This window comes from Lacerta agilis, chromosome 5 (assembly GCF_009819535.1).
Source record: "Lacerta agilis isolate rLacAgi1 chromosome 5, rLacAgi1.pri, whole genome shotgun sequence".
NCBI lineage: Eukaryota > Metazoa > Chordata > Lepidosauria > Squamata > Lacertidae > Lacerta > Lacerta agilis.
The window spans coordinates 69433025-69460237 of NC_046316.1; the positions used below are offsets into that span (position 1 = coordinate 69433025).

General features: G+C 39.9%; 1 protein-coding gene across 1 annotated transcript in view; it reads right to left on the reverse strand.

Moving 5' to 3' along the window:
* Positions 1–3618: 3618 nt before the first annotated feature.
* XRN1 (5'-3' exoribonuclease 1) overlaps positions 3619–27213 on the reverse strand; it is a 40325-nt gene continuing 16730 nt past the window's right edge. The window contains exons 19-43 of the mRNA XM_033150375.1: positions 26712–26815; positions 25955–26086; positions 24597–24759; positions 23844–23957; positions 23301–23399; positions 21417–21532; positions 20397–20543; positions 19423–19512; positions 18628–18763; positions 17906–17962; positions 15940–16072; positions 14110–14179; positions 13499–13724; positions 12914–13015; positions 10882–10977; positions 10685–10799; positions 8700–8761; positions 8206–8316; positions 6905–7027; positions 6631–6772; positions 6267–6448; positions 5454–5567; positions 5231–5345; positions 4087–4247; positions 3619–3976 (exon numbers count right to left, since the gene is read on the reverse strand). Coding sequence (XP_033006266.1) covers positions 3683–3976; positions 4087–4247; positions 5231–5345; positions 5454–5567; positions 6267–6448; positions 6631–6772; positions 6905–7027; positions 8206–8316; positions 8700–8761; positions 10685–10799; positions 10882–10977; positions 12914–13015; positions 13499–13724; positions 14110–14179; positions 15940–16072; positions 17906–17962; positions 18628–18763; positions 19423–19512; positions 20397–20543; positions 21417–21532; positions 23301–23399; positions 23844–23957; positions 24597–24759; positions 25955–26086; positions 26712–26815 — 3204 coding nt within the window. The 3' untranslated portion in view covers positions 3619–3682. The remainder of the gene's footprint in view (positions 3977–4086; positions 4248–5230; positions 5346–5453; positions 5568–6266; positions 6449–6630; positions 6773–6904; positions 7028–8205; positions 8317–8699; positions 8762–10684; positions 10800–10881; positions 10978–12913; positions 13016–13498; positions 13725–14109; positions 14180–15939; positions 16073–17905; positions 17963–18627; positions 18764–19422; positions 19513–20396; positions 20544–21416; positions 21533–23300; positions 23400–23843; positions 23958–24596; positions 24760–25954; positions 26087–26711; positions 26816–27213) is intronic.

Below are 27213 nucleotides of genomic sequence, written 5' to 3' on the forward strand. Positions count from 1 at the left end.
ACTTTATCTTCTGCCTTGCAATATACACAGAGAGAGAGAGAGCGCGCGCACACACACATACAAAGTGTAAAATCTGCAGTTTTTGATAGTCCTATCTTTGCACTTTTGGGTGTTGGTCAGGAGACGTAACTCTTTGATTCAGGCTACAAAGATGTTTACAATATGTAGTAAATTAAAATATTTCAGAGGTGTTTTTACAGAGCACTTAAAGTATTTTAAACATTTACTAAGCATTTGGACAGAAAGCTGATTGCATGCATTACGGCTTCCACCTGATACCTCTTATTTGGGGCATTAAATACTGGATTAATCAAATTGTAAATAGCATAGCCTGAATCCAGCCCTTCTCTCCCTCTCCCTCTCCCTCTCCTCCTGGGGCTGCGTTCATAAACTGCTCTTGCGCATACAAGCACTACATACTCAGACCACGTCCATTTGTTTGCCCTAACATTGGTCACATTTTGAGTGACAATTCAAGGCATATTATCCCCACTCTCTTACATTTCTCCTACAAGGAAGCAGTTTTAGTGTGAATGAACTGAATTGTACCTCTCCTGCCTCTCTCTAGAAAACAAATGGCTAATCTTAACCTTAATGCAAGATTGCATCATGACCATGCAAACTTAAGTTTCATGGCTTATTTTAAGAACAAATTACCACAAACCCCCACAACCAAATAGAACATGCAGTTTAAGGCATTTCTGACATCATTCTTTCATTGAGAAATAAACATACCGAAACTCAAAATTTTAGTTTACATTTTTATTCCAAGCAGACAAGGCCAAGTCTTTTATAAAATTATTGTATTAAAGTTCTCCAGGGTATTTAATCCATATGATTTATTCCTTCAGGGTATATTGTACATTTATATTTAAAAATACTTTTGCACAGCTACATGCTAGAATTCTGAAATGCACAACACTATACACAAAAATACACTCCATATTAATCATGCCAGTTTTAAACATTTCACTTTGGCAGATAGACAAAAGTTCTTTTAAAAAAAGAAACTATAAAAATGTGCACAAAAAGTCTTCCCTTTCAGATTTTAATAAAATACTGCTCTGTACAAGATCTTAATGAAAATTTCCAGCATTTACAAAATACATTTGAGAGAAATAAGCTATATAACTTTATTTAAAAAAAACCAAGCAATAATTCTATAAGCCAATTATTTATGTTTTAGAGATTATGTATCTAAAAACTGGGCAGTGGATATAAAGAAACTTATCCTACTCCTGCAGATTAACAGAGAGAATAGAAAAAGTGAAACAGGTACAATGACAAGTATAGATGGGAACCAGGGCTGATGAAAATTTGATGGGCGTTTTTAATAGAATGGAAAACAAAGAAGCCCTGTTAGGTAACAAAAATGACAAATTGACTGACACCTGTCAAAGAAGCCCTGTTAGGTAACAAAAAATAGGTAACAACAAACAGAGAATTTTGCTGGTTCTGAGATACACATAAATCTTCAGGGTGTCTATTTCTATTATGCTGGCAGCAGGGTCCATAAAAAGTCTTACAGAATTTAGCATGTTAGAAGCAGTTCCAGTGCCTGGATTAAGGGTCAGGTAACCATATATATCCCAAATATGGAAACAAATGAAAATTTTATGTTGTTTAAGAGACACGATAGTAAAAGAAATCAATTCTCTCTTCTAGAGACTGAAGTCAAGTTACCAGGCAGTATGATCTGAGAAAATAATTTAAAACTATACAAGTGAGAACAGTATGACAGACCTTGTCAAGGGAAATATAGCCGGACTGTCCCAAGTTTAAGTGCTTTAAGTCCCATTAAGCATGTATTTTCACTCTTAAATGGAAAGCAGTGAGGAAAGCACTTTTCACTTTAACAGGACCACTTCTCATGCAGCAAAGCGACGATGCCCTAAAACAAAGGAATGCAACCCCAGCAGAGGGGGACCTCTGGCTCCAATGTACAATTGGAAACCTTAAAGCAAGCAAGCAAGCAAGCAAAATCAGGCATCATTTCTACCAACCATCAGTAGTAAAGTCAAAGCCTGGTGGATCATCTGTTGCAGCAGAGTTCTGCAGAACTCGCTTGTGCAGCTGGTGCCATTAGCTGATAGATGGTAGAGCTGAAGCCTGCTTATCAGCTGCATGAGTAAGTTCCCCAATACCTACAGAAAACAGCTGATGGGCGTGAAGTTGAAGCCACAGGCACTTTAAAGCATTATACAGGACTCTGTGTGGTGCGCTGAACATCCAGTCTCCTGGTGTCAGATGACTGACACCTGTCAAATTTTGCCTGCTGGACTAGGATCTGGCCTGTGGAGCCAAAAGGTTCCCCAGTGCTGCACAGTACTACTGGAACATGAAAATTTATCTGCATGACAAAATAATAATAATTCCATATTATAAAGTTTAAAGAGTGTTACCAAGCACCCAGGGTACTGTTGCAACATTATTTTCCTATATAGAGGATAATCAATGTTATTTGAGGCAGGGGGTGGGGGAGTAATGTGTGACCCACAACAGCTTAGCTAGTTTCTCTTTTAAGAAATTATGGCATTTAAAAAATATTTTACTTATCTAAGATTATGAAACATGAATTTGTGCTGAAGAACAAATAGATCATAGGAAGACAGCACAGTAGAACTAAAACAGCACAGCAGAACAAAGACAATATTTGAGTCTGAATACAAATTAGACTGGGTTGTCTTCTACCTTACACATATACTAATTTGGAATATTTGGGGAAATTTGTCATTATTTCTGAAACTGTACTATTTAAGGAATCATGCTTTGGTTATACCAGATCCAAGGAGTATATACTATTTCAGAACAATGAAAGTGCTTAAAAAAAGCAGAGCCAGATCTGTTGTGGAGGCTGCACGTTAGTAGAGAAGTGTACAGGAGTCATTCCCAAAACTACAACTTGTTACAGTGATGAGGTACCTCTTATTCTGTAAAAAGGGGGAAACCAACATGGTGTTCTTCAGATGTTGTTAGATTGCAGTTCCCATCATCTCTCACCATTGGCCATGCTGGCTGGGGCTAATAGAAGCTGGAGTCCAGCAACATCTGGAACGCACATCATTTTGAAGTATTTGTTTGCTCCGGCTTCCTCTGTCAGTGGCTTATTTGTGGTGGCATTTAGTTAAAGATAGTTTATTACAATAGTCCAAGTTATTAAGCTGCTTTGGCATAACCCCTGGAAATGAACCTTACATAAAGTCAACTGGCAATGCCACAATAGTTAAAATCTATGCACACTGTATCAGATCAAAAAACCTGAAAAATCTAAAGTATACCAGTTACATATAAATAAATTGCTTTTACAAGTTATTATATCATTAAAAACAAGACATCAAGAATTATGCTTTGCATTCGTTGAGGACTTTTATATCTTGGTTTAAACAAAGCTATTCTCAATTAAGACGGCCAAGTCAGTATTATTGCTCCTCTCTTGGGACAGTACACAAACACCACTTTTCAGACTGAGGCATGATGGACAGGGTTGTTACTTTAACTCAAGAGTTTCTGACATTTTACATCAGTTTAATCAAGCTCTTCATGAACATAATTGTTTTCATTGTGACTGACAGAAAATATTTACAGCCCAAAACACCTTTCAAATTATTATGCTTACAATTTTTAAATAATATTTATTGGTTTTATAACACTAAGGAAATGTAAAGTAATCCATGACCCATACTTATTCTGATGATTTGGGTGCACCAAAATTGACAGCCAATTTTCTGGGCTTTCGCTTGGTAGACACATTTGGTGTTGATTTCTTACGAGATGCAACTGAGCCTGGAGGAGCCATTTTCTCTTGGAAAGATGGAGCAGCTTGATGAGACCTTAAATGTTCTGAAGAAGCATCCTGTGGGTTCATTTTTGTAGTGTCAATGCTTGACTGTTCATTCTTTAACTGCACATTTTGAAGAGAACCTGGGAACTCCTTTGGCTCAACATTAGTCTTGCTGGCAACCCTTTTCTTAGTTACCTTAAAAAAAAGAGGTTTAGTTTTCTAACATGTGAGAAGCATATGTAGTGTGTGTGTGTGTGTGTGTGTGTGTGTGTGTGTGTGTGTGTGTAGCTGCTGTCAGATCTTACCTGCAAGGGTATAAACTGATTGTGTGCACCAGCTGGTACAGTGCCAGCAAAAGGCATATTCCCAGGATAGGAACCAGGAAAGTAAGGTTTCCCATGGACTGGAACTGGTGCTCCCCATGGCACTGGGCCAAACGCATGAGGTGGTGAAGGAAACAAATTAGCTGTGAAAAACAATAAGCTCATTTTAGATTCCAGCATTGACTAGGAAAAATGGGTAGCTACTCTTTCAAAGCCTCCCTCCCTCCACTTCCGAATGGAATTCAGAAAGGAAATTTAGCTGCTAAATTTAGCTTATGTATTTCATAATAATTTAATTGGAGAAAAAGGTGCATTCTTTATGGAATCCAAAATACAAATGTATGAGACTCTAGAGATTAATGCATTCAATTCAATACTTTCCCCTCTCACTGTGAGAAAAAAATTATGCAACTTGTCTCACAAAGAACATTAGATTTTTATAAGTCTTACAAACTTTAGGACTTTGTTTATAAAAACTTAGGGCATTGTTTATAAAATTTATCTATATAGAATAATCAAATTATATACAATTATGAAAGAAAGCACTGTTGCTGATAAAGACTAGCAGTTTGCTACTATGTAACTTCTACAGAAGGTTAATTTGCTTCAAACTATACTGTCAGGGAACTGTCCCCAGCTCAGCGCAGGGTGGTGGAAGGGCTCTCAGGATGCTTCAGACAGCCCCGGCCTCTCTTCCAGCGGAGGAAGCGGTGATGTCTCCAGCAGGGAGGGGCAGGCAGTTTCGGGTCTTGCGAGCAGGGGCTCTGGGGATGTTGGAGAGACCCTGCATTCCCCTTGCTCAGCAGGCGAGAAGGGAGACACGCCATTTCCGGTGCCCCAAGTGCGCAGAGGGGTGAAACGCAAGGAGGGGAGGCGGAGATTTGGGATACCGAAACTCCTTATGTTGGGGTCACAGCCGGAAGGAGCCACTCCCGGATTCTGCGAGTGACTGATACAGACATGAACTTGTAGCTCTGCACTGTAAATAGCATGCACAATAAACCTGTTAAAAGACAGTTTGGAGTCTTGCCTGGTAACTCACGAGCAACCACCCAACGGACCTTACATATACCATATGAAAAACATGCATTTACACACACATGAAGTTAAAATTGATTACATGTACCAGTGTGCTGGGTGAAGACTGGAGGAATGGATCCAGGAGGCACAAGAGCTCCCATGGGTTGATAATTTGGAAATACAGGTGGTGGTGGAAGAGGAAAGTTCATCCCAACAGAGCTCTGTATGAAAAAGGATACTTAAAGTTTGTGATATAGGAAGCATGACTGGCTAATAAATGGAGTTGAGCATTCTAAGGTTTTATAAAGCATTCTGACTGCTGGTCTCACCAACTGCTGCAGAGCAAAAAGTGCTGCTTTCTCCTTAGCTTCATTTTCAGAGTGACATTGAGGTCCGTGTACTAATAAACCATTTGATAGCTTTACTTGACAAACTGTCATCGTCTATGGAAGAAAAGAAGACAAGGAACTTTGTTTTCTACATAGCATACTGCACACAGACTGCTAAATGGACAGATTTATACAAAGGGTGGGCAACTTATTTGCCTTCTAACAGAGTTTCCTATTGAAGATTAGCCAAGTGTCCTTCTGTCTAATGTCACCAGTCTACAACTTCCATCATCCCTGACCATTGGCCATGCTGGCTGGGGAGTCTAGCAGCATCTGGTGGGCACCATGTTGGCTACACTGGTCTAAATGATGAAAAATGGGGAGCAGCTCTCACCCCTGTCCCTGGGGACACTGACAAATAACTTCTCAGCATGAACCGAGAAATTACCTACTCAGACAATGAAATGATTCTCTCTACTCTTTTTATACCTATGTGTCCATTCTTTTAATCTCCTTTTCCATTCCACCCCACCGCCTGGTTTATAGTTTGCCCCAACTCCCATGTTGCTCAGCAGTCAATAGCTGTCAAGTGCTCATTAGCCTGTTTTGTTATCCCCTTTATTTTTAGGGTAGTTCATAAAGGTATTTTGTCCCTTGCAAATCTAAAGTCTGGTGATGCCTCCTTCTTGCATGTGGGTGGAACAATTTGGCTATATTTGTGCAAGCCCATTTAAGACTTGAACTGGAAATAAGAGAGAATATGGGTGGCTTTTTTTGCATACTACACAGATCTGCTATTTGAAGCTAAGTTACCTGTGGTGTTCTAAGAAATGAGAAATCTGGCTGCAGCATTCCCAGAAGGGAACAGATACGAGAAAGCTCAGATACTGGAGTGGATAATGAGTTTGGTGGTCCAAGTAGTGGGTGGCCTCCAACCTCCATGCCCTGAGTGTTCTGAGGTCCTGCTGTGCCAGGGGATTTGTTCATGAAAGCAGCTACCAAGGAAGAATAAATACATGTAATCAGTACCATGTTTGAAGAAATGAACCAGAATACTTTGTTTAATTTGACTGAATGTTAGATGTTCACAAGGTATTATATAATCAATAAACATTAATTTTAAATCTGCATAGCACAAACCATTTATTTAATTATAGAACAAAGCTTTTATACATACCCATCTTTTTGGCATGTTGTGAGGTAGGCGCACAAGAATCCTGCCTACAAGTTGGAGCTGACACTTCATTCACCACTGGCTTTGCTTCTGCTGTGTCAGAACCATCTATCTTCAAAATTTCTTTGAGCATCTGTGTTCCTTTCTTTAAAAAAAAAGCAAACAGCATTTATATATTGTATAAACTGAGAAATCTGCCTGTACATTAAATGCATCCAAAGTTAAACAAATGAAGTCAATTCCAACTTTGCAGCTTACTCAACAGCAGCATACAAACCATAGCAAAAGACTGTGGAGACAAGTGTTCTTCATTAGTTGGTTCCTTGGGATATGACTGTGGCACCTCTTTTTCTTTGAAAATTTTCAAAGATGCCAGAATGTCTTCAAGTTCAGATCCGTTCTAAGGAATACATAGATATATACATATATGAAAGAATTAGAAGAGCAAAATTCAGAGAAAGGAAGACATGTGCAAATTCCACTGAAACCAATATGAAAACTTATTCATTTAGAGGGAACTTAAGGTACATATTACTTAAAAGGTCTCCTCCATTCACTGCAAAGTCTGGAAGAATTTTGCCCATGTCTCCACTGTGTGCCTAGAGTTCTCATCAATACTGCAGCAAAGGACAAAGGCTCTAAAGCTCAGGAGCACATGTGGGCCATGTTAAATGTATTTCAAACAAAGCAAACAAGTAAAAGGGAGTCATAATTCCTCAGGAACTTGCTACGAAGTGGCTCAGCTGTCAATCTTTTTAGTTGTTCTGTATATATAATACCATTATGATTTATTTAGATGCCCACAGACAATAATTCACAATACATACATGAGATATAATTTATATAGAGAGAATTTTAAATCTTTCTTTCACTCATTTCTTCTGACAATTTTGAGAAATGTATTATCTGCAGCAGGCCACTGAGCAGAGAGGCAGGGATCTGACATGGACAATCTAGTGATCCTCTGGCCTATGCTTGAGAGGGAGAGAGGGGCCAATATCATCTCATGGCTTAGAGCTTGCTAAAAGGTCTGGCTAGTACTCTTCACAGGTGCAATCCCATATGGAAAAAGACCATGAAGAAAATAAAGCATTCAACAATTCTGGTGCATTAAAATTAATATCTACAGGTGAAACTTGAAAAATTAGAATATCGTGGAAAAGTCCATTTATGTAAGCAATTGTTTTCATTAGCTACTGGAGTTTAATATATGAGATAGACTCATGACATGCAAAGCGATATATGTCAAGGCTTTATTTGTTATAATTGTGATGATTATGGCGTACAGCTGATGAAAACCCCGAAGTTGAAATGGTTAATTTGGGGTTCTCATCAGCTGTACACCATAATCATCACAATTATAACAAATAAAGGCTTGACATGTATCTCACTTTGCATGTCATGAGTCTATCTCATATATTAGTTTCACCTTTTAAGTTGAATTACTGAAATAAATGAACCTTTCCACGGTATTCTAATTTTTCGAGTTTCACCTGTAATAAAATCTACTTGTCATTTTTTCATCTTCTTCAGAATGTACTTGGGTATATGGAAATATTTAGATTGCCATTTTCCTACCTTCTCGGTTATACTGGGATTGTTAACTGCAGGCTTTGGTTCTACTGGCTCATTGGTGGCTTCATTCCTCTTCAATAGCTTCACACTATACTTATTAGCACCTGCAAAATTCTGAGACAGACCAGGTCAAATGTAAAAGCAAATTAACAAGGCAAAAATGGTTTTTAACAAACTCTTATTCCTGCAGGTATACTTTCTTACATCACTCGTGCTAAAAGCTATGGCCCCCTACCTAACCAGTGATTAGATGCACAAGTAATTTTGGAAATCTCTCAACTTCACTAGTCAAGACCTATGAGATCATACAAGGGCCATCTCCCTCAAGCAGATATATCACACATATAGTTACACTCTGTGGCAGGAATGCGGAGGGGCAGCTGCCAATTTAATCCATACCCAAGCGTCTGTGCATAAACCGTTGCTATTTCTGCCCTTTGTTTCCTTTGAACAGTTCACCATAAAACAGCAAACATAACACGGCATCGGAAAATTACCGGTTTATTTGATCCTTTATGTGTTTGGCTGTCAGTTCTTGGACCTTTAGAGTCGTCTTTAGCTACAAATACAAACGTTTATAATATTAGCGAAACAAGTAACACACGTTTTTTCAAAAACTGTTTATATATAAAACGAATGTGTGTGCATGCAATCCTACATGTGTCTACTAAGAAGGAAGTCCCACTTAGTTTGATGGAGCTTACTCCCAGGTAAATAGGTACAGAAGCACAGCTAGGGTGAGTCCTCTTTATCAATCTAGTATATTTCCCCCCACTTTCTTTTTACTATCTCTGTTCAGAAGCTCTAACAAAAGGGATAAAATCTGGGTGAACGGCTGCAACAGAGAACTCAAACAGCACAACGTAACTCCTGAACAGGATGAAAGAAATGGGTATACGTGACTAGGTGAAAGGTGTTTATCAAAGGGCCACTAATGAGCCTAATGAGTCAATGAGTTCCTTACATTACTTGAAGCAGGAAAATGTCACGATTCCAATAGAATTTCTGAGTGACCCCTCCCTTAGAATAACAGTTCACCATCTAGATAAGCTTGTAAGTTAAACATCCAACAATTAAAAGCAACACATATTTAACAACCAAAATGTCACCAAACAGAAAGGCATGACCACTCTCTAGAGACTCTGCTCTTAACCCACCTCTTAATTATGTCATGCAGCTTTGGGTGGGCATTGGCCTCCCAGTACTCCCTGAGAAACACCCTTTTTTAGGTGAATCGCATGGACCCTTATCTAACGGCACTAAGACTCACCCAAGTGGGATTTTTTTGTAGCAGCTGTGGAGAAGCTGCTGAACTACAACTGCTGAACTACAACCAGATGTTGCTGAACTACAACTGCCATCATCCCTGGCCATTGCCCACGCTTGCTAGGGCTGATGGGAGTTCTAGTTCAAGCAATATCTGGAGGGCCAAAGGTTCCACACTCCTGTTCTGCAGCTAAAGGACCTGTTGACGCCTCTGAAAAGCTGCTTCTACAGAAGCATAAATGTGTATTTTATAGTGTCTTGTAAATGTATTCAAGTCCCTGCCCTACAAACCACTTGTAGAAAATGCTGCAGATGCTCTCACTGAGTGAATCAAATGAAGAGAATTATATGCCAAAGAAATACAAGCTTTAATCCACCTAGCTATGGTGGATGTTGAAACCTTTCTCCCTAAGTGCGTTGGATGAAAGGAAATAATGAACTTGTTTATCCAAATGGCTTTGCCATATCTATTGATCAATCGATCTATCTAATCTGCCCTGTGGACATCCAGAGAGTGCTATGCATGTTCTTTAGGGTGACATGGGAAAAGACAGAAAGTAAGTAACACCAGCTCCTGCTGGTAGTGAAAAACAGTCTGCAGTACAATTCTGTCTTTGTTAAGCACACAATGATGTTTTCCAACGGACAAAGCTCCCAGCTCTGAAATCCTTCTTGCTGATGCTTTGGCCACTAGAAAAAGCACTTTAAGTGACATCAGCCATAGAAAAAGAGACTTCAGTCATTCAAATGGTGGTTTCTGCAGTTGCAAATAGTAAATTACAAGTTGAAAAATGGTATTGCACTAAGGCTAGCTAATGCTGCCCCTCTCAGGAACTGTTTCAAATAGAGATGGATACCAAACTTCTTGCCACAAGATCAATCAGATTGTTAAAAAATAATACCTCACAAAACAAACAAAAATTCAAAGTGTTACAGCAAACTATGTCATACTCATAATAATCAAGCTCAAGGCTATTGATTTCAATGGCTCTCCATGTATTAGCAACCCTAAATCCACTTTCACCCTTTTTTGGCGAGAGGGGGAGGTAATGACACGCATTTCTTCATGGAAAATACCAAGGGTTGGGGTTATAATGGCAACACTCCATCTGTCATAAGCATCACTTTCTACAGGACTAGAATAAACTAAATGCTTTCCAAAATTGAATCCGTAACTTGATGAAGGAATATACAAAACTCAAAGAAAAGTACTTACACTTCCTGAAAGATTCCTGTTTTCTTTGCTGACCTTTGAAGCTACTTTCATTGAAGCCTGGTTTGCAGAACTGACCACCCGTATTTAGCTTTATGTATTGAGGTAAAATTCCACCCTAGAAAATGACATTGTTCAGTAGCAAAATCCTGTTTAGAAAGTCTCACACACATCACATTCACTCCACTACAGAAACTAACCTTCTCATGCCTTTCATGTTGGGCAGACTGAGACTTTCCAGAGCTCTGCAATGATTGCCATATGCTGCAAAATTCATCATCTTGCTTATCTTGAGCCTGGTGGGAAGGAAAAATAAAACCAACCCATTTATGCAAGATCTTCTCTAATAAAATACTTACAACCAAGAGAACTATGGCTGTGTACATTTAATAGCTTAACAGTTTAAGAAACAAAATAAGGAAGAGAGTTAATAAGTGATGTCACTTACCCTAGACCCATAAAGTCAAAGCAGTAGTGAAATGGGAAAAACATATTCTGGTCTTCCGGCATTGTGGAGAGGTAAAAGGGGGAGCCGGGACGCGGGTGGCGCTGTGGTCTAAACCACAGAGCCTAGGGCATGCCGATCAGAAGGTTGGTGGTTCGAATCCCTGCGATGGGGTGAGCTCCCGTTGCTCGCTCCCTGCTCCTGCTAACCTAGCAGTTCGAAAGCACGTGAAAGTGCAAGTAGATAAATAGGTACCACTCCGGTGGGAAGGTAAATGGTGTTTCTGTGAGCTGCTCTGGTTCACCTGAAGCGGCTTAGTCATGCTGGCCGCATGACCCAGAATCTGTACGCCAGCTCCCTCGGCCAGTAAAGCGAGATGAGCGCTGCAACCCCAGAGCCATCCGCGACTGGACCCAATGGTCAGGGGTCCCTTTACCTTTAAAAGGGGGAGCCACCTAATGCATCAGCTTGCCTGCTTACCAATGCAGTTCTTATAGTATCATGGCATTTTGCCTTAGTGTCACATTGCCACATATTTTCTTGCACATATACCTAAACCCTACCCTATGGGGCCTTCCTCAATTTTATCTCTACTTTTTAAACGGGTGGATGGGAGTTTCTTCAAGGTGAAATGTTGAAGGCCCAAATGTAGACAAGAAATAAAAAGCGGGAGGCATCTAAAGAAGTTGGCTGCATAATGGGTGTGGCTGTTGTGATATTAGTACAAACCGAGCTGCAAGAAGCGAGGCCACCTGACTATGAGTCATGTATTCACCCTGTGGGAAAGCCACCAGCCCTATCAATCTTCCCACACATGTGATGTTATTGTAATGTACTGTTGTACTTCTTACTTTCAGTTCTGCATCAAGAGGTGCTGGACGTATTATGCACAGCTCTGAATATATGAGTTTGCTACGCAGAGATATATTCTGCACTTTATCTACAATAAAGTAGGTTTTAGCCTTCACTGGCTTGTGCGTGTTGTTTTCAAGCTGGGAACAATCACATATTACTAATGTGCCCCTGGACTCCAGTAGCCAGGAGGGCACAGAGGCTTTGTTCCTGTCTGGGGGTCAGTCTAACAACTCCCCCCCCCCCCGGGAAGTCTCATAACAGTGGCTTCATAAGGGGCTCACAGATGAGCTGAGATTTGGGAAAGGCATGTATAAGAAATGGAAGAAAGGGTAAATCACAAAAAAGGAGTATACATGTGTAGCTAACGGCTGCAGTGCAAATGTCAGGCGGTCTAAAGCTCAGAATGAGCTCACGCTTGCAAGTGAGGTTTAAAATAATTTTTTTAAAACGTTTATTCGGATAGCAGCCTGACCCATGCCCCAGTCTCACAAGATACCCCATAATCACTCCCCACTTCATACAAAACCCTCTCAATCCCCCATGTGGTATCCATTCTCTTTTGTTACTGCCTACCCCCCACCCCGCTACTACCCATACACACTCACACCTCACCCTCCTTACAATTCCACAGGACTTCCTTTTCCCATTTTCCCTGAACCCTTTCTTCCTGCTGCTACTTACTTCTTGGGAGAGCCCCAGCTTCCAGGAATGAAAATGGCTCCTTTGTTGAAAAGGTAGAAAGGTTTCCACTTTTAATGAGCTTTATTCTTTCTACTGATCCTGTGTGGGATGAATCTTTTCCACTTTAATATTTGCTTTACTTAACACACACACACACACACACACACACACACACACACACACACACACCACTTCCTTCCCTAACTCAGTCTACATCTACTAGCATGTACTAAGAAAATAATGCTACTTACTTTGTGTTTCTGATTGCTGCTTAAATATGCTCCTTTCTGGAGGGAATTTGAATTGCCTTGGATTTCAACCTTGGGATTGTTATGCTGTCTTCCATTCACTTGCTAGATGAAAGATTAAGAAAATTTAACGGAATAGCTATTCAACTCGTTTCCTCCTCTTTAAAATACTCGTTATTGCTATGATTCCTCCCCTCCACCCGCCCAAGGGGAAGGGGAAATAGATTATCTCCAGTGAATGTGGTAAAAGAAGAACACCTGTAAACCTGAACCCTTTCATCAACATTAATTTGTTTTGGGAAATTTCCTTACCTACTTAGCCTCCTTATACTGACAGAATCTATCCCAAATAGAAATACATTCCTTATCAAACACACTTCTTTTCCCTACCCTCAAAGTGTATCATGAGGATTAAAAGATTTCTAATGCAAACCTGGAGGAGTCTAAGCTAGCTAACCATGTTTACAGTAATCATTAAAGCATGTATAAACTCTGCTATTAAAAAAAATGTTAGCATCCATGGAGATCTACTGTTAACAATGACTTCATTTTCTGGGACATAATTGTAGGAACTAAATGTGGACTTACTCGAGTTGGAACAAAGAGGGAGCGAGGAGAATGGTTGAGACTTCCTTGATGTGCTTTTTGTGTAGATACAGAAAATGATTCGGGTGAGTATGAGCTGTAGGGACTCACAGCTGGCTGAGGTTTAACTATGGCAGTTAGCTTCTGATTTCCTGTTTCAGACCGATTACCATAAGAAAGGTTGATTAAGGCACTGGCTGGAATGCGGTACCCTCTGCCAGGTGAGCTCCTAGAGGAAGGAGAGGAAGGCTAATGAAAATAGTGCTTTTGTTATGCCAGTGGTGCATGATTAATAGAAATGTGCCCCTAAAGTATATGGGTAGAGGACTGTACACCACAACCTCAAAGCTTAGCAATTCTACAAATGGAGGCACTGAGAGCTACAGAGGAAAAACTGGTGAAGTGGTCCTCCCCTTCCATCAGGGGTACCTCTGCTGGACTGAAGTCTCATCCACAAACAGGAGAACTAATAGTTGCAAAATGCTACATTTGGATCCAACCTAATGTTGTTCAAAGGGTGATTTGACTAAATATCCAACAGCACTTTTCTGTGCAATTGTTACATGTTTCTCTAGGATCTGTGCAACACCCTAAAAAGATGCAAATAAACAAACCTTATTGTTAAGCCTCCATGAAACTCTTCATCAAACAGTACTTCATACAGAACATCAGATTCTCTGCTGGCTGAAGAAAATATGCACTATAAGCAAGCATTACTGACTAAATGTGAAGATACTTCAAAACTTAACATTTTCCAAAGGTGTAATCATGAGAGTCTGGTGCAACAAATAATCTCATGACATCTTGAAGACTATGGGTTGTATCAAATTAAATCATGCCCACAAGTAGACCCACTAAAATTAATGGACCCAAATATGCTATGTCTATTAGAGTCCAATCTGAGTATGACTTAGCTGGAGACAACCTTAACAAATTATGGCATTAACTTACATGCACTAGAAAGCTGGAACTGTTTTAAAGACAATGTCACCCAACTACATAACTTATTTTTTATTTGAAACTTTCCTAAATCAGTCTGGAATAGTTAAAGTAGCTACATTTTTTTCTCATATTCCAAAGGTCTTCAATCCTTGATCAGAATTTATGTTAACCTATTGCAACAAGGTCCTGTGGCACCTTAAAGGTCAGGATCTGCATCCCCCAGGTACAGGAAGGGGGCAAAAACCCAGGTGCTTTACAAATTAAGGCCAAAAGGTCACTCAACACATAAGGTGTGTCACAGTACTCAATAGCCCTCAAACAAGTGCACTTACAAGAAGATTAGCTCAGGTGGTGGAGCATAAGACTCTTAATCTCAGGGTTGTGGGTTCGAGCCCCTCATTGGGCAAAGGATTCCTGCATTTCAGGGGACTGGACTAGATGAGCCAAATCTATAATGCTATGATTCTAAGTACAGATCTCTCAACCTTTGGGCCTTGCATTAGGTATAATACCTACTCAGTTGTGAGCCCTTCAAGCATTGTTGTAAATGAACTCTGACAACAGAAACCATAAGACTCTTTGTTGTCATGACAGAAAGAATAAAGAAAATTCCATCTCTCCTCCTAAGGGGTGGACTTTGGTCTTTCAGATTTCAGCAACACCCTGTGCATGTCCAGCATTCAGCACCCCACCTGCTTTTCACCTTCCACTCTGCTCAATTCACCAAGTCATAGTTGCAATGCCCTGCAGTGGCCCCTAGACTCAGTGCCCAGTGCAGCAGAACCAGTCACACTGCCCTAAACCTGCTAAACATCCTAGATTGGAGTGATGTATGCAAGCGTGCTCATGTTCTTAAAATAACTCCTACGAGAAAGTGAGATCAAGAGGCTTATTACTTTCGCCCCCTCCTTCGCCTTTAGGGCACAGATGTGCCTCACGTGCTTAAGTTACTCCATAAAATACTATGCATACTGAGGAAACTGTATAAAATAATAAATAAATAAACTAACAATGCTTGCCACATCTGATACAGTGGTACCTCGGGTTACGTACTTAATTGGGTCCGGGTTGCCATTCGTAACCCAAAAAGTACGTAACCCGAAAATCGCGCTTTGCACATACGCAAACTGCACAGAACACTTCTGCGCATGCACGGATCGCGCAAAACACTTCCGCGCATGCGCAGATCGTGCGCGCGCCGAAAAACACTTCCGGGTTACCGGAGTACGTAACCCGAAGCGGACGTAACCCGAGGTATGACTGTATTTTAAAAAATTATTACAATGGTTCAGATTTCTAGGTGCACGAGTGAAAAGTCACTAAAGCAATGGAACATGCCTAAAATTCTAACTATTCTGTGATAGATGCCTCAGCTTTCACTATGGTTAACGTTAGCTGTAGTTTTGCGTTGTGTGTGAAACTAACACATTTTGCGTTCAATGAATGATCTTCACATTATTTTAAAAGCAAAAGATACTGTTCACAAAAAGGCATTGTGTTACCTCCTTTAATTCCTATCACAGTGCCACGAAGTCCAAGGGGAACGGAAAAACTCTCTCTCACATTAACAACACGGTCAAATAGTCGATATTCTGCATCTCGATCTGGTATAATTCCATGCTGCTGTTCTAAAGGCTAGTATGAATCAAAGATAAAAGAATTCAAATATGAATAGTTAACATTGTAGAACTAAATCACTAGCTCCCCCCAAAAAACATTATGTATATATTTTATTAAGAGATAAAATAGTCAAATAATTTTGTAACATATTTTTGGTTGGCATCTTTGTGGCCTGTAGAACATGCAAACACTAAGACTAGTCTACAAAGAACAAATTTGAAACAGCATTTTTTTAATGCGGTGGAGAATCAGAAATGTCCAAGGCAACCCCTTTTAAAAATGTTATTTATATATTTATGTTGAGCACTTATTGTGAATGCCCTTCCTGGTTTGAGGTGAACAAGACCTCAATTACTGAACGATTAGCTCCTCTTAGCACCCAGAAAAAGAAAGGAAGGGAAAATATGAGCAACTTTTGTGTTCCAGCTTGGATCTGGTAACACCTCCAGTTCTGTACTGTGGACAAGAGATTGACAGTTGAGGAGTAGATGTACAGGCATGGAACTTATTGGAAAGAGAGCCCGACAAACGCCTGAAAATATAAAAGGCGGTCTAGGTCAGTGGTAGGATGTTATGGAGAACCCTTCTATTGAAGGCCAGTGAAAACTTCAATGGAGATCCTCCTTATATTGCCCAGTGAATGTAGACCCTGTATGGCACATATCAGAAATGCTAGCATTACTCAAAAGAGCTGCTGAAAGTGGCTGATGCCCTGGTGGAGTGTGTTGGGTGGAGTAGGCAAGTTTTGGGTTTTGTGGGCTAGGAGAAATAAACAATGGGACTTCCCTTTCGAGATAAAAGAATCTCGGATAACCATGCTATGCTGCACCAATGAGGGACTTCCAGAACAACAGTGCCCCCTCTCTTTGGATTTTATTGAGGACTCTGGAGATCAAGAAAGTGAAGGGGGAGGCTCAGAGCAGGCTGTTGGATCATGTAAGGCTGAGTATATTCATGCCCTCTACGCAGTAGGAACGAAACCTGAGAAAAGAACTGGCCAACAACAGAGGTGATTTATGGTTTGTTTGGGATATGAATAGGTCTAAGGAAAAGGGTGCTGAAGCTTTCATGAATGGTGGTCTGGAGGAGGTTCCACACTCCTGAGTCCACTACATGCCTGCTGAGGAAGTTCACCTGAATATGCTGGGCAGAAATGGAAAGGAGCCAGAGGAAGAGAAGGGAGTAAATAGAGACACAAGAAGAAGGCTTTTATTTTGAATTACAAAAAGCAATGAAGTTTAGAGGAGAAGGCTAAGCTATTGTAGGAGACAAAACAGAGGCTGAAAAGGGGGGGGGGGATCGGGTGACAAGGGCAATGAGCAAACATAAGGAATGAAACAGGAAAAGCCAGCAGGACTGAGATAGACATCAAAAGCTGTTCACACGATTCCTTACCTTTCTTGGCTGGGAGGAGGAATTAACCCATTGATAATGAGTTCATGTCAAATGGAGAAATAAGAAGCATTATGTGTGTAATATTATTGTGTTTATAAATGGGTAACAGTGCGAGATTAAAAAGTCAGCACTACCTGAATCCTATTACTTGGTGTGAAGAAATATCTGAACAAGATCATGCAAGCTAGTGTGGAGTTTTTTTCTCTCTCTCTCTTTCTTATTTATTTATTTACACTGTTTAATTGTAAAGCAGTTTATGTATGTCTAAATGAATATCAAATTAGCATAGATAGCATAGATAGAATACCAAACTGTTGGTGATGAAGTTATTGTTGAAATTTTAATTAAATAATTCAGGAGGGCACCATATTCCCCTATGAACAAGAAATAATTTCTGTTAAGACTTTATCTTACAAGAACAGTATCCTCCCATTCACAAAATAACCCACTTACCCTGAATAACAAGTGAGGTTTCACTGTCACACGCACTTTCTTATTGCTTTTCCTTTGCTAAAGGGGAAAAACAAGAAACTGAATACACAGAACAAATTTTGGATTATGCTTGCTTTTCAACATTTTTCTTTAGATCAAAGTAGCTGAATCATTGCTCTCTTTCTACAAAACACCTCCCTTTCAACTACTCGTGCCTAGTGAACAATGCTGTCTACCAAAACAGTCAATTATGCCAATGTACTTAGGTTATATCAGCATAATCAGGGACACTGAATTTGGGAGAGGTTTTTTTTTTTTTAAGCGCTTGACAAATAATGATATTATACATAAGTGAATTTGAAGGAATATAACGTAATGAGGCAAATCAGAACTGCTGTTTCAGAAGTCTTCAAAACTACACCAGCTGAGTGATAGATATCCAAGCAAGTCACACTTGGAGGGCCCACTGAAATCAGTGTGCTTAACTCAACTAATTTCAATGGGTCTAGTCAGAGTGTGACTAGCACTGGGTATCACATGATATGTGTAACTTTCTAGACTGAAATCTTTATTCCTCATAAAGCATGTTGCAATCCAAAGTTAAGCTCAAACTATCATGCCAGTTAAATACAATTTTTCTATAGGAAGTGGATCAATTCTAATCCCAATTTATAATCTCATTCCTATATATTGTGATTACAAGACGTATGTTAAGTTCCCTAAACTTAAAATAAAAATAGTACCTTGCACTTTTCTACTTCTTCTTCAATCTTTTCGACAATAGCCATATCCAAAATTTGCAAATCACAAGAGGAACGAGACAGTGCACTGACAGGATGAGCCTTTAGCCACGCCATGATTTCTTGAACCTTCTCAGCACTACATTAAAAAATTATTCCATATCAAAAAACATTGCCAATAATTTAACTCAAATGTTAAATCAGCTATAAAAGTTCAACAAACCATTCACTCATATACTATTACGATTTATATATAGTTCAAATGAGCTTCAACAAGCTACTGAAACTGCAATCCTAACCCCACTTACCCGAACTAAACTCTTCTATTATTATTTAGTCACTTTCCTCATAATAGTGACCAAAAGCAACTTAAAAACCCCATATAAAGACTAAAAACCAATTGCAATAAACAAAACAACTTAACAAACATATCTATACAAATAAAAGACAGGTCTTGAAGATCCTGAATTCAACAGGACATATTTCTAAGTACAGTAGATGTGGTTAGAATTATGCTGTAAGGGATTTAAGAGTTTACTTTACAAAGGTATGTACATTAATGAAAAAACCTCAGGTCTAGTGTATATTTCCAGCAGAATCACAAAAAATTGTGGAAAAACTAAACAATAATTCTTATTTGTTGGAAGAGCACTAGGAATCATGCTTTGATACCAGCTATCACAAATTCAACAACTAAGTTTGAAAAATTGATTCGAGGTGCAGAACTGAACTTGACAAGATTCATTTTTACATCCCTATAACTACCCTAATAATGCTTTAAAGGTATGAGTTGCTTACCCATTCTCTTCTTCACCTGGCCAAATGTCATCTTCGTAGAATATGTCCTCCTGACCATTTTTGGCTAGGTAACTAAAAAGTTCTGGGACCCTAAGGAAATGCAAATATATCATTCTGAGCAGATTTTGTATACATCTCTATATAAATTCCATAAAACTACCTTGCCGGTTGACCATGCAGCGACAAATTTATCTCTCTACTATATCTGCACTTTCCAGTAGCACCTTAGAGACCAACTAAGTTTGTTCTTGGTATGAGCTTTCGTGTGCATGCACACGAAAGCTCATACCAAGAACAAACTTAGTCGGTCTCTAAGGTGCTACTGGAAGGAATTATTTTATTTTTTTATTTTGTTTTGACTATGGCAGACCAACACGGCTACCTGCCTATATCTGCACTTGTCTGTTGTGCACGCACACACGCACACACTCAAGTTAACACATGGTGAGGGAAGCCTGGAAAGTGCTGAGCAAGCAGAATGGCAGAGCGAAGGTGTGAGCAGCAGGGGCCCTAGACATGCCTTCTTGTGCTCCCCATCATCACCGGTGGTGGGGATTTATCCACTTTATCTACCTCACTCACCCATGCCTCCCTCCCAGCCAAGAAAAGGAAGCCAGAACGTTGTGGCAAATGCTGCAAAAACGACCCTGTTCCCATTTTCTGAATTGTTGCTGCCCACGTCAGTTGTACAGTCGTACCTTGTAAGCCGAACGCCTTGGCACTTGTATGTTTTGGCCCCCAAACGCTGCAAACCCGGAAGTGAGTGTTCCGATTTGCGAAAGTTCTTTGGAACTCGAAAGTCTGGCACAGCTTCTGCAGCTTCCAATTGGCTGCAGGAGCTTCGCCTTGGTTTCTAAATGTTTTGGAAGTCAAACGGACTTCCGAAACGGATTCCATTCGACTTCTGAGGTATGACTGTATTTGAACTGTTACATGCAAGGCATATGCAGTCTAAAGTGTAGTTTAATGCTTACCTTTCTAGATATTCAGCAAGGAGTTGCTCTACAGCTGAGGAATACATCCACTCGTTTCCAACTTTCTTGGTATAGCCAGGGACTTCTTCATTCTTTTTATTGAATTTTAAGTTCAACCCTACATTTGCTTTATGGTCTCCATGTGGACTGCAAAATCAAAAGTTGGAATGCTAGCTAAATTTTGTGAAGAAATACCAATATATTACTGGCGTAATATATTCCTTACAAAAATACTACTAATTAACCACTGAATGTAGGTTAAACTCACTGAATCCTAGCAAAATTGTACAATGTAAAATAACAAGCATATGACCTAGCTTTAGAAGAAGTCTACAATATATTTAAACAAGTGATTACTGTTCACACATGGATCTGGTAAAAGTATAAACTTGTTTCAAAAGTGAATTTCCTTCTGAGAAGATTTTGTGATTAAACAGGAATTCAGCCTCTTTTCAAGTTCCTTATTTCTCTGTTGGAATAATAAGAAACCCAATAAATTAATGAATGTCTGTCAGAATCTAACTAATATCTGGGATAGGAAGGGGAAATGAAATGTGCACAACTGTGCCATACAAGGAGACCAGTCAGGCAGAGCCATGATTTGCACTAAGTCCTGTCTTCCCATTTTTCTTCTTCCCTACATGAAAACTCTTTCTGCATATATACTTTTTCAGGATACAGTGGTACCTCCGGTTACGAACTTAATCCGTACCGGAGGTCCGTTCTTAACCCAAAACCGTTCTTAACATGAGGCACGCTTTCGCTAATGGCGCCTCTCGCTGCCGCCGCGCGACTTCTGCTCACATCCCGGGGCAAAGTTCGCTACCAGGAGCATCTACTTCTGGGTTAGCGGAGCTTGTTACCCGAAGCGTTCATAACGAGGACGGTACATAACCCGAGGTTCCACTGCATATGGAATGCAAACGGAGTAACTTCACCAGGTAACTAGTTTTTGTGGCCTTTGCTACAAACTAACAATCAAACATCTTGCTGCAAAAGAAGTTTATACTCAGAGCTTACTTTCTCCGGGATCCTCTTCCAATAAAAATGCTTCCTGTAAATCTCGAAACAAGATAGCCACTCACTCCAAGACGACTGGCCAATACATATCCAGGATTGTACTTCACAGAGTATTTCTGCAACAATATCAGTTGTATAGTGATGAAAAATATCATTCTCTTTACAATCTTCCAGAGGAGCAGCAGAAGTAAGCAGTCTTGCAGTCTCATTGCATAACCTTTCATGGACTAGAGTCTGCTTCATATATCCAATGAAATGGATTCTAGTCCATGAAAACTCAACTCATAATAAATCTTAGTTTTCAATGTGCATACGACTGCTTGCTGGCCTTAGAATTGGAAATTTTTCTGTTGGTCTTGCTGAAGCTTTTAAGAGGAAGGAAGAGGAAGGAACGAAATACAAATGGCAGTCAGCTTCTGCCATGCTAATATGTTCTTTTAACATGACTTCTCAATCCTCCATGCATTGTAGGAAAAAATGAATGGAGACATCTTCATAAGGTTTTCACCTGCTCAGGGACTTTCCTGCACTTCTATTTATCTGCACTAAACTGGAAGGCCAGGGCGGCTAAATAAAAATCTGGTACAAATTTATATGAGTTAGCACCACTCCTTCACTTGTAAGAGTATTATCCATAGTTATAGTAACAACAACAACAACAACAACAACAACAACAATAATTTATTTATACCCCGCCCATCTGGCTGGATTTCCCCAGCCACTCTGGGCGGCTCCCAACAGAATATTAAAAACACAATAAAACATCAAGCATAACAAACTTCCCTAAACAGGGCTGCCTTCAAATGTCTTCTAAAATTGTCAGATAGTTATTTATTTCCTTGACATCTGATTGGGGGGGGGCATTCCACAGGGCGGGCGCTACTACCGAGAAGGCCCTCTGCCTGGTTCCCTGTAACCTCAATTCTCATAGTGAAGGAACTGCCAGAAGGCCCTCGGAGCTGGACCTCAGTGTCCGGGTTGAACGGTGGGGGTGGAGCCCGCTTAGGTCTTTAAAGGTCAGCACCAGCACTTTGAATTGTGCTTGGAAACATACTGGGAGCCAATGTAAATCTTTCAGGACAACACACATCTGAACTGCTCTGCTGAGCTACACTGTTTTCCCTTCATGAGTCTTCAAGGCAAGGCAAGTTTGTGTATGTGTGTCTGCAAAGTACCTAGCAGAACATGGTCTCAATCCTGCTTGTGACCTCTGAATGCTACTGCTAACACAGAACAGAAGTAATAAAGAGGCTGAGCACACTCACATAGTTTATGTGGCTTTTGGCAATGCTACATGTGTCACACATTATAAAGTCAAAGCTTACATTCACAAGATTCCAAATTCTGGTCCTGAACCAGATTTTTCATGTAACTCTTGAATGAGATACATATTTAATTGTTCCTGTGTTACAAAACCTGCGTTGGAAAACTACGGCCAAGATACAAGGAACGATGAAATTCGGTCAGTAAGGTTAGGTAAAGGTAAAGGGACCGCTGACCGTTAGGTCCAGTTGCCAACGACTCTAGGGTTGCAGCACTCATCTCGCTTTACTGGCCAAGGGAGCCGGCGTACAGCTTCCAGGTCATGTGGCCAGCATGACTAAGCCGCTTCTGGTGAACCAGAGCCAGCATGACTAAGGTCATGTGGCCAGCATGACTAAGCCGCTTCTGGTAAACCAGAGCAGCGCACAGAAAAGCTGTTTACCTCAAACAGTAACTTCCCATGTCACCTAAAAAGGGAAGTTTCAAAACTAGCTTGTGCTTTTTAAAAAATTCACTGGGCTTGCACAAATACGTACATATGCATATTGTTCAAATAGTACTTATAATAGTTATGATGAGATCTTCAGAGACATATCCACTGTTAAGAGAAATAACACTTACATGCTGATTCTGTATTAAGGCATCCAGCTGAGGTTCACATGGAATGTTGAAAACAACACGAATTCTGCCTTCCAAGATAACATCGCATGAATCCTGAACCTTAAAGAGATATTAAAGATACTCTCTCAAATTTAAGTTCATTTCACACACAGCAGCCAGTGTCTTTCTCCCTCCTAAGAATCTGATGAGTATCTTAAATTAGAGCAACAGCAAGATAAAATTATCTACACTCATGCTGTTTAATGGATTTGTTGTTTCAAAACAAGTTACGGTTCTGTGCCCTGAGATCTTGCAATGAAGGGCTGGAGCCAAATAATCAAAACAAAAGAGTAACAGCAAAGAAGAAGTAAAGTTCCTTTACAAAGGGAGGAAAGGTTCAGGAAGGTGAAGAAATGGAAGTGGTACAATAGCTCCTAAAACAGCATTATTTCAATGTAGAGCTAAGGTTTGGTTTTTTTTTAAATTATGTAATAAAATAATGCAGGAGTCAGACTTGATTTTTAAGAAAAGTCTTTTGGAAAAACATTTTTAGATAAAACTAACTTCTCCTGTGCAGCCATAATAAGGTGATCCCAGCATGAAGACTGTACATCCCAGAGGGAAGAGGTCATCCAAAGTTTTGAGATTGGGGAAGCGGGTATTGAAGGCCTTTATATCCTGCATGAAAAATGAGGGGGGAAATCATGCTCTGATTAAATACTTACCATTAAAATAACAGACATGTCTACTCAGAAGTAAGTCTGAGATCAATGAAGCTTACTTTCAAGTAAGTGAGTATAAGACTGCAACCTACATTAACTATGTGTGGCAATACCGAACAGCCTACTCTAGTTTGCTTACTCCTCAATAAATATACTAATCCCATAAACATTTTGAGAATGTCTATACTTCATGTGAACCACTTTCCCAATTCCAAGTTCCAAGCAGATTCTGAACCATGGCAACTTAAATGATTCCTAAAAGACAAGTACTAATTTATATCCCATTATTATTAAGATATTATTGTGTCCTAACTGTGCACTATGTCATTACGCAAGACACAGATAACAAGAAAATTGAAATGATGTTGGAGGAATTAGTACGGCAGCCTTTAGCCACATCTCTCAACTATACTGTGATAGAATTGTAGGCTATGGCAAGAATGAGGAAACAGGCCTGTAGATCTAAGTGCACATATGTATCCTACCAGCAGTAAACTTATAAGCTTAGTACAGTATTTTGAATTTTACTGTAAACATTGTGGCCTCTTAATTCACTGACAAAAAACTCAACTAAATTGGGAACTGAGGAACTTACCCTGACAATTGTTTGGTATGCAAAAGGCAGAACTTGCTTGGACCACTGCTTCTCCAAATACACTTCACCACTTTGATTTAACTGGTATCTACGCCCAGTTAGCAATTGAGCATAAACAACTGCAGATGTTTCATTTATGATTACTCCTTTTCTTCTCTGGTAACTGGAGGAAAGGAGATATGGTAGAATGAATTTATGGATGCATACAGCTCAGTCGGTACAGCATGAGACTCTTAGTCTCTGAGTCGTGGGTTCGAGTTCCACGTTGGGTGAAAGATTTCCTGCATTGCAGGGGGTTGGACTAGATGACCCCCGTGGTCCCTTCCAACTCTACAAATCTGTGAAGAATGAGAAATGCTTTTCAGCCCAAGGGCTGCATTTCCTTTTGGGCAATCTTCCAGCAGTTGCATGCCAATGGTGGGCAGGACCAGAGTCAAAAGTGCGCTGAGCAAAAGATCTGACTCTTACAGTAGTTTACATTAAAGCCAAGCAAAAGTCACAACTCTATCTACATAGACCCTTCCATCCAGAGGCATTATCACATTTCACAAACCCAACCTAGCAAGACAAAAGCAGCCCAGAATGGTGTGAAGCAGAGGCAGTGAGAGGTGTAGCCTGAGTAGAGTATGGAGGATCAAAAAGGAGGCCTGGAGGGTTACACTTAGCCCCAAGGCCAGAGGTTCTCTACTAATGGGGAAATCTTCCTTAAAATTACTGTTCAAAGATTTTATTTTATGCTACAAAACTACTAAAGTAGCCTATAATCAGCTCTGGGTGGCCTGACATCTTCCAAGGAAATGCAACAATCCCTGGTTAAACAACAAGCAGCAAGACTATCACAATAAACCTAAACAACGTTAGGTGGAAGCGTGCAATACAGAACCTAACAAATGATTATTTCAGTCAGCAAGGCTCAGTATTAAACTGTAATACATGAACCCTGAAGGTTGCATGGGAACAAAGAGAAACACCGATTTCTAGTGTCTCTGGCTTTCTTCACTGCAGAGACGTTTTGAATGTGAGATGGCAGAAGGAATGAAAAAACTGGAAACAGTGAGTCAAACAGAACTGAAAACAAAGTTCATTAACTTTTCCAACTATCATGATTCCTCAAGGGCTGTCTTAAGCTTTTCAGTTTTGAAGGTAACCTCTGAATGAGTTAATTACATCCATTGACTTGAGTGTGGCAACCACCCGTCTACCAAGAGATACCTAAAAACTGAAAAATAGGTGTGGCCATCGGAATCACAATACATTTCGAAAGTGGCAGTCCACAAGAAGCAAGCTGTCCACCCTTAAAATGAACCAGTGTGTCAAAATATGCTGTCAAGCTACAAACGCAGGAGGCAGTGTCTTACTGTTCTGAAATTCCTTGGATTTCTTTCACCCAGATATTCTGTTCTTTATCTCGAACAAATGTTGCTTTAGTTGGTGGGGAAGCATTCCCCATATAGAGCTTCTGTGTTCCAGGAGGCTCCTCCAGCTGAAACCTTAAATGTAAATTTACATTTCATATAAGTAAAAGGAAATCTCGGTCCTATGCATACCTATTTAGGACTATGTCTTGCAGCAAATGAACTTAGGACAGCAAATCCACTTGGTATCAATAAATATGTTTCATTAAAGAAATGAAAAGTGTGCTTGCTTTGCTTCCATTATTGATGACCACTAGCCCCCCGGCTCTGTCCTGATCCAATTTGGCTCTTTTCCCATCAGCAAAGAGCAAAGAATGTGGGTGATAAATATTTTCTGTTCAGTCTATCATAGTCCATTTATTATGGATGTTTATATTCTGCCCTTCACCACATAAGAAATCATAACAAACATAATTCATAAAAGCAACTCAATACATCCAAATAGAAACAAAACTGAAATTAAAACAAGTGTTCTGCATCTGTCACATAAAAAATACCTTAAACTAAATTCAAGAATCCTGTGAGAAAAGGGACACTTTTTTCCAGGCAGGTCTATGTATGGTTTACATAGCTATTTCAAAAAACAAACAAAACAGCCAATGCTTCCGAGACCTTGTCATATGAAAACTTGTTTATGAAGATGGGCATCTGAAGATGCAAGTAAGTGGCAAACTTTGCAAAGTAAATTGGTCTTTCTTACTTAGTTTCACCATCAGATACAGCAACAGCTCTGGCTTCTTCCAAGTGAGGCCAGTTAACAAATATTGATTTCCCAAGCACCAAAGAGGCTACATTTTCAGCATTCTGAGGAAGAAAAGCAGTTGGTTAACCTACTGAAAACAATTCCATGGCAAATCTGTAAGTACCACACATAACAAAGCTAGTAACCTTGCTGTGTTCTGGGATCTACAGTCCCAAGTTTTTAAATCCTAGATAGCACCACAGACCATAGATACACACATTTTTGCTTTGGCCTTGATGTCAAAAATACATTTTTCGTCACCAGGCCCATCACTTTCTCAAATAGTCTTGTGGCTCACCTTGTATTAAATCTCTGACAGGACAGGGTCAATGCAAGGTCTGGGATGTAGACACATACACAAGTCCAAGGGGAGCCTACGCTCACGTCTCACTAAACTATCGTTTATAGTGATGTCCAAGCACAGCTACTGACAACGAAACTTGGAGAGCACCTAGCATTA